The following is an 8411-nucleotide window of genomic DNA, read 5'->3' on the forward strand; positions in this document are numbered from 1 at the left end:
TTTTCTATCGCGAATGTGCCGAATCTGCTGATGTAATTGCAACCGCTAATGATAGAGAAGGGGAGGGGGAGGGGGAGGCCGAGCGAGCGCTGAGCTCTGGTGCCTCCGTTGGTAAAAAAAATTAGCCAATCAGCATCGAGTGTTGAGAAAAGAAACCTTGTAAGGGAGGCTAGCCTCCCTTCTGATATCAACCAATCATCACAGAGACGTAAATTATGTGATATTAGTTTGAACGTCTGCCGCTGCGCTGATAATGTACCAAGTACTTATGATGAGTAGCGATATTGAATATTTGATCGCCAACAGATCGTGAGTACGGTTTATTAATCCGTGGGCACGATTTGTTAAACCGAGGGAACAGTTTAAGAATTCGTGAGTACGGTTTATAAACTGAGGGGACGGATTGCAAAACCGTCGCCACGGATTGTTTTTTTTTCTCCTACAGGTGACTTCCCGGGCTCCGTACTAAATCAATTTTTACACCCATCACAGCTGCTTATTATGACTTTAATCTCTTAAGTGGATAGTTAACCCAAAAATTATATTCTTTACTTATGCATGTCATTTCAAACGTTTATGACTTTCTTTCTTCCATGGATTTGCGATTTGGAATGACATGAAGATGAAGGTGATGACACCATTTTCATTTTTGTATAAACTATCCTTTTAAGAACTGTTCCCTGGAGAGGTTTGTGATTTCAGACTGTTTCCTGAAATAAACTTCACTCACTGCACTTTCTTCCAGCTTCAGTTTGATCCGTCTGTCCTCAAAGTCCTTTAGCAGTGTCTCAGTCAGTCCTTTCTGGGAAGAAGGCGATGGTGGGTCAGCAAGTGCGCTCAAGGGCTTGATGGGGGTTACCCGGGAAACAGTTGGGGACATGGGTTTTGGGCTGCCCCATGGCTGGGGTGTCATAATTGACATAGAGGGAAGTCTGAAACTGAGTCGCGGTGAGGACAACTGTGGACTTTTATCTTTAGAGATAAACAAAGAAAAACAAGAGATTATGGTTATGATTCATTCACCTACTTATACAAGTCCATTCCCATATGTTTTCAGTGAACTACAGTGTTTAAAAATGTTAGAATACTGTTAATCATGTTTTCCATAGGACATTTTTGAAACGAATACATCTGAACATACTGTATGTCTTATGTAGTCTTAGTTTCATTATGGATACTGATCCTGAACTGACAAGTGTGCTGTGACCTCAGCCTGACATGAACCCTTGTAGAGGGCACTAATCACCAGCGCAAATTGTATTGGAAATCAAGACATAGCATGTATGCATGTCATTGTCCAAAAAGCAACCTTTAACTTGAAATGTGCATTTACATCCATAAAGTAAATGATTAATCATTCTTCAATGAAGCAGAATGCCATGGTATGTCCAAAGTTCAGAAACTATGTTGGCAATTCCTTCTCATTCCTTGGTGCTGCTGACATCCATAAACATTTAACACTTAAATTAATCATTTAGCTATGAACAAGAAAGTTATGAAATGCACTTGCCACAAACATTATACAGAATAATAAGACAGTTTCCCAGCAAAAGGCAGTTAGACAGACAATAATGCCTGTATCCCCCCTCCCGCCTAAACCATTTGCTATGTTTAGCATGTATGAGTGCAGCGAGACTGAACAGTTATACCTGTAATGGATAATCGAGAAGTGTCCAGACTCCAGGAATAAGGATTACTGTAATCAGTCTTCTTTTCTGGAAGTACAGAATCCACTTCTGCCATGTTCCCATGTGGAGTTTGTGGTGAAAACACAGTTTCCTCACTGGTTAGTGGGGACCTGGGTTCAGATGAAGTTAGCGCTGGATTCACGGATGCTGAGTTGGCTACTGAGAAAGACTGACTACTGGAATCTCTCAGCTCTTGGAGCTCTTGTTCTCGTCTGAGGTCTTCTTCGATTTCCTGATGGATGTTGTTTGGGGCATTCTGAATTTTGGGGCTCCAGTCGGTGTACTCAAGGTGAGATCGCCAGGTAGGAGTGTACCGACTAGTTCTTGTGGGTTCCAGTGGGGATGGAGTATTTCGAGAGTAAAATCTGTTCTTTCCTGACATGCTGTTGTCATTTTCCACAATCCAGGATGGCCCTTTCTTAATTCTGGGATTATCGGTTTGGCACTCAGCACCATTTTCTTTATGAACCCTTATTTTAGAATGGTTGTTGTCCTCAGGATATGCACTTACTTGGTTTCCAAAAGTGCTGCTGTCAGTGTTTCTCTGAAGGATAGATTCATCAGGATGTCGATGAGGACAGCAAGGCGAAAGATCTTCTTTTGAGTCCAAGAGGTCACCTTCCTCTACTAGGGCAGGTTGCTCTGTAATCCACATGTCATCTGCAGAGACTGTGCTTTGCTCTAAATCAGTTGTGGGACTTTCACTTAGACTCGCTCTCAAAGATGTGCCTGGAATTTTATCCGTTTGTGACTCAACTGACTTCTTATTGTCCTGTACTTGGTTCTCTTGGGTATTATGGCTTAAAACACTGTTTGTGATCTGTCGCAGTTTCTCAAGTTCAAGCTCTCTCCGAATAAGGAAACTCACTCTGTTTGGTTCTTTGGTTTTTGGAGCTTTTTGTGGAGATGAAAGGGACAGAATTGGCTTTATCCTGATTTCCACCATCTCTGAATTGTCTTTGTGCAAGATACCCCTTGATCGACGTAGACTCTCTTCCCGTTGTTGGGCAATTCTGATTTCCCTTTGAATGGGAGTCTCCTCTGCAATCAGCATTGTCAAGCTACTTTCCATCTCTGAAATGGAAGGATCGTTCGAATTGCTACCATCACTGGCGTAGCCTCCACTTCGGTCACCAAGACCAGAGTCAATATCATCTAAGGCAGCACTTGGAACTCTATTTTTTGAATCCTCAGTCATAGTTACAGTCTTTACTTCTATTTCTTGTTGTGTTACTAGTGGGATCTGATTCTCCTCTATGCTGTTCTCTTTGCTTACTTGTTTTGGACTGAAGATGCTGGCCATTGAGGATAGACATCTTCCTTGCAGTTTGGGGGAATAAGGGAGCCTCTCCGGACTCTGTAGGAAGGGATTCTGTTTTGATTGTTCCATCATTAGAAACTGCTTTCGTGCTGCGTTGAAGTCAATTTGCTCATTGTCTATGGTGCCAGGCTCAACCCTGGTTTGTTCAGTCTTTACACTCACTGGTTTGTAGTTTAGACTAAACCCATCCAGGAGCCTTTGCGGAGTGTTACTGAGGTCCAGATTTTCTAAGGTACTCCATTGCTTTTTAAGGGCAGGGCTTTTCCTGGGTGCCTGATTCCGGATGATCTCCATTCGGTCTGGATTTTCCCCGTCTTCATTGACTGTGGAGGTATCCTCAATTTGGTAATGGTCATCTCCGTTAGTTTCTTCAAATAGCCTTCCAGGTCTCTTTTCTTCTGTGTATGTCTGTAGCTTAACAGTGCTCTTCTCCTTCAAAGTATTCAGTTTGGCCTGCCTTTGTGGAGAAACCATGTAGACTTCATTCATCTCTGCTTCTGGGCTTGCTGGGTCATCTACAAAGGAATAGAATCCAACATATGAGCCTGTACTGCTTGGAGTATTAGGCCTATAGTCTTCACTGTCACTTCCATCCTCAGACACAGGCACTTGCCGAGCCTGGACTACCACATCTGGAGTGCTACTCCCAGATGACACCATCACAGTAGGCTGCATGCCTGTTAATGTTACACTTTCCAAGCTGAACCTGAAAGAGTCACCGTCCTGATTGCTACTGTACGTATTCTCTAGCAACTGTGGTTGGCCAGTTGGGCTCACTATGGAGCGCAAATCTGACTGCTCTAGCTTAGGGGAGAGGGGCTTTATCACCCAACGCTTTGGGTTGCTGGTCATGGGGTCTCCGGGTGGTGGATGGTTCTGGGCAGGCCTGGGAAGTGGTGGTCTCAGAGAAGAATGGGAATGGATCACAGCCTGCTCCTCTACTGAGGAGTGAGTGCTTGCATCATATGGGTTGACCGTCACAGTTGATGCCTGTCTCTGGGCAACAACAAAAGCAGAAAGACAACATATTTACTACTGGACCGTGTGGAGAGTATCTGATGTTTAACACATATTGTGTATAGAGAGTAAGTAAACGTATATCCAGATATGTAATATGCATGTTTTAAGATGTCTGAGCTTAAAAGGTTTAACAAGTTGTGTTTATTAAGAGTGAAGAACATATAAAATGAACATTTAGAATATGTATCAAACATTTTACATTACATAAAAAATGAAACAGTATTTAAAATATAACACTAGAAACAGACAGTACACTTTCATTCCTGACTTATAAACCTTTACCACATAACTATATTCCATACATTTCCTTACTGTAGTAAAATAATGGTAAATAATCATAGTTTCATCAACCTAGCCTACTATTCAGCTGAAAATCATGTTTCTGTTTGGCATTTTTTATAGTATACATTAAACCATCTTCTGCTTAGTACTAACACACCTGTCAGTATCTCTTTGTAAGAATTTACATATTACATTGCATACAATTGCACTCCATGGATTATTCAAAAGATCTTTTTTTCTAAATATTATATTAATTTTCAAAATTTAAGTTTTTAATAAACATGAGCGAGAGAAAAAAAATATATTTTTATACTTATATTTTGGGGGGGGAAATCATTTTTTATGTAGTCCCAGTTGAATTTAGTTTGCATAACTTTTCTGATAACAAAACATTCTATGCTAAATATGTGAAGGTCTTCAGATGTTGATTATATAGGTTTAAAAAAACACTCACCTCACGTTATTGAAGAGATATGTACTACTAATAATTTATCATTGTGGGAAAAAAAATTCTCTGGTTTGAGTACTGCATCAAAACAATAGATAAGACTGTCTACCACTTTGAAGAAGCTTACGTAGTTGTAAGGGAGTTTTGCTCACTGTCACTGGTGTCCGTGTGTGAAATCGTGAACTGTGAACCGCTGATAAAATGACAGCAGACCTGTTTCCTGGAATCCACTGATCTGCCTTTTCTGATTGGCTCAGACTGTTTGAGGGGTGTCCCCAAAAGTGTAGAAAATATACTGTAGCTTTACAGAAGTATGATTACCAAAACAGAGTCATGGAACCATGCTACAGTGAGTCTTTACACCATAAAACCTTTTTAAATATATGCCCACTGAATTACAGCTTCATATCCAGATAAATGCAATTTCATGATATTGAAACAACCACTGATAACAGAAAAGGCATGTTTTAATAGATGTTCAGTGTAATGCAGACTACACTCAAAAAAAAAAAAAGTTGTTAAAATCTCACTCTTTCACTTTCTTTCAGACAGATCAAAGTGCTCCATAAAAAAACTATCATAAGATACATAACCGTATTAATCCTGATGAACCTTTAGCCTACAGTGACAGTAAAATGACTGAAAGAGGAAGCATTCCTGCCATAAAATGCATTTAAGAAATGTATTATTATATAATACTGAGATCAAACTTTTTGTACTTTAGAAATTTACTGTTTACATTACGTCACTCTATTCTCCTCTGATTTAAGCAGTTATACAGTATATCCTGTCTCTCTTACAAATGATATCACGCATTTCAAATTAACAAATAATATAAACTACGTATTCTAGCATAACAAGCTGGGCTATTCATTCTCACAAAACATTTCAGCCAAAGAAAAATTAGCAACACTCACCCTCAGACAACAGCAGTGGCGTCAGAGTCTGTACTGTCACATGCATCAGAAGACACTTCTGTCTTTACTGCACTGACTTGACAAAGTTCATCTAATATCACATATACACACATAGACACACCCCACACCCAGACCGAAGGAATGCAAAAGACTGATAGATTGTGGATGGGGTTTTGAGGAAGAATGGGCACCTGGTATATTAATATAAAAGCTTGGTACTGAACCATCTGCACGCAGAATTAAAATTAGAGATGTTAAATAGGCCTGAATAAACCCATAAACATTCTTCTTAACTAATTTACATGTGTCCATATGGACTGTAGTGAGGATAACTACAACAACGCAATTAAAATTAAAGTTGAAGGTGTCATTTGAGTTGTGCAATGAGCTGAGGAAAACTCCCTTGTGTCAGAGCAGATGAGTGAAAGTACAGAGCATGACACTCATATATTACATTCCAGAGTTTATGGCCAAGCAAATGACTTTTTCTAAAATCATCGCTAGTAACTGTTTAACTGATTTTGTAGAAAAGTGTCTATGATTGGACTTTTTGTACAGAAGTTTCTAGTGGACTGAATAATACAAATCATGACATCTAGTGGTCAAGAACCATAAACTAGGGGTTTTAAAGCAACCATAATTATTATAATTTATTTATTTTTGCCTTTAAATATCAGTTACAAATCATTCTGATGGTTCACTGACATTTAATAAGCCGAATTTTCTTGTTTCTTGTTTCTTTCCCAAATGTCTGTTCTGGGAGTTTGTAAATTTGGTGAGTGCTTACGAAATTCCGCAAAAAGGGTGAATTGCTTTACGCCACCAACAAATGAGCACATACAGCTATTCACTGCAATTACCACAGTGATATATTTACAACAGTGAATTCCACTCACTTAACTGTAAGGGGCTCAAAAGTCACAAAAATACACAAAACTATATACAGTTTCTTGTGCTACAGCAGTATTGCAGGAGTTGGTCAGCTATTATTTTATCTTAAGCTAATTAAAAAAAAAATGATAGTATGTGTTTAAAACAATACAATATCTACAAAATATTTTGCACAGCTGAAGAAGAAGAAACAAATTTTCAGGTAAATGTTTCTTTTTCCCAAACCACAATAAAATGTATTCAGTAAAATTTAAATATAATGCACAAGTATTTAACTTTGTACATTAATAGTATATTATTAGCTATTGAATATAGCATTAAAATAAAGTATGTTTGACACTAGTATTGTACTATACACATTTGTTTTATTTTATTTATATGGAATTTCAGTCATCTGTCCCACTATATGTATAAAGCTTGGCATTTTACAAAATAATGATTTTTTTTAAAGCCCTACACTCTTAAAAATAAAGGGTGTTTTTGTAATGTTGCAATAGAAGAATCATTTTTGATGATTTTTGATAATTTTCTCTATAGACGTTAAAGGTTCTTCATGGAACTATAGATGCCAATTAAGAACCTTTTGGGAGTGTAAAATGGTAAGCTTTTCTTCAAACACCTATGTATTTGTACAGCCTTACCTTAAAATCATGATCCAGGCTGTTACACAGCACCTGCCAGGGAGGAGTGTACTTGAACATGGGTGTTTGCTGCAGTACTACCTGCTTCTTAGAGTTTGACAGGAAGACACTACTAGTGCATGCAGTTAACTCAATCCTGATGAGTCCAGTCTGTGGAAGAAGATTCATTAATGAGAAAATGTTTTTTCATGTTCCATAATATACCATGAATCAAATGTACCAATACACTAGCATGTGTCAGATAAAAGATATTTTTCCTCATTTGGAATGACTCACCTCATCTTTTGCAGGCGCATGGATACAGCGAGACCATTGTTTCTAACAGCGCTGAAAAATACAGTGAAAGCAGGGCCCGGCCTACCCCATCAGTACTGCTACAGGTGTCAGTCTAGTTTTTAGTCAGTCTTCATCCACTACCCATAAAAATTGTGTTTTGACACAATTGCTCTGGTAAAGCTCCTCCTCCAATATGGCCAAAAAGTGAGGTATCACATTAAGCAAAAATTCCCATAATGTGTGCGGGGTGACCTGGCCCATGGTCAAAGATTCAGTGCATGCATGCGTGTATAGGTGTGTGTGTCGATGAGTGTGCTGAGGGCAGGGATACCAGTCTGGAATGCTGCTATAATCAGCAACCTTGGGACAAAAGCTGAGAATACCTCTCTACCATCCCATAATGCACCTCATAGTTGCTCTGAAGCCTGGTCATTTAGTCATTGACAATGGCAGTGACAATACAGCTGTGACTCTCAGATAGCTCTGAATGGCAGCAGTGGCATTAAATCAAGATTTTTTTCCCCTTACTTCTCTACTTTGTCCTCTAAAAATCTACTGGTTTGTGTCAGTTGTTGATTCAGTAACCAGTTTGATGATTTGTCAGACTGATTTAAACTGACAGCTGAGTTTTTTTTAACTATTCATTAAAGGAATAGACTGATAATAGCCATTTGTTCAGAAATCAAAGTACACATCTCATGCTGCATGTTTTCGATTCACTAAAAATAATGTGAGTCATGTGTTCGTGAATCAGACTACACTGGTCACACTGTATGTTTCTGATTCAATAAAAAGAACTGGCTCATAAGAGTCATTTGTTAGTGAATCTGACTATACTGGTTGTGCTGTACATTTCTGAAAGAACTGGCTCATAAGAGTCATTTGTTGGTGTAGTTGGCTATACTGGTTGTGCTGTACGTGCTGTAC

At 38.9% G+C, this 8411-nt stretch overlaps 1 protein-coding gene across 2 annotated transcripts in view; it reads right to left on the bottom strand.

Moving 5' to 3' along the window:
- The window catches only part of misp (mitotic spindle positioning), an 8765-nt gene extending 1119 nt beyond the window's left edge, over positions 1-7646 (bottom strand). The window contains exons 1-4 of one of the 2 annotated variants that reach the window (XM_016468565.1): positions 7485-7646; positions 7209-7358; positions 1650-4005; positions 731-972 (exon numbers count right to left, since the gene is read on the bottom strand). In XM_016468565.1, coding sequence (XP_016324051.1) covers positions 731-972; positions 1650-4005; positions 7209-7268 — 2658 coding nt within the window. In that variant the 5' untranslated portion in view covers positions 7269-7358; positions 7485-7646. Of the gene's footprint in view, positions 1-730; positions 973-1649; positions 4006-5676; positions 5748-7208; positions 7359-7484 lie in introns of those variants that run through there. The other variant, XM_016468566.1, reaches the window with a different exon arrangement.
- Positions 7647-8411: the final 765 nt, after the last annotated feature.

The sequence above is a fragment of the Sinocyclocheilus anshuiensis genome, unplaced genomic scaffold (assembly GCF_001515605.1).
Source record: "Sinocyclocheilus anshuiensis isolate Anshui unplaced genomic scaffold, SAMN03320099.WGS_v1.1 scaffold572, whole genome shotgun sequence".
NCBI classification, from domain to species: domain Eukaryota; kingdom Metazoa; phylum Chordata; class Actinopteri; order Cypriniformes; family Cyprinidae; genus Sinocyclocheilus; species Sinocyclocheilus anshuiensis.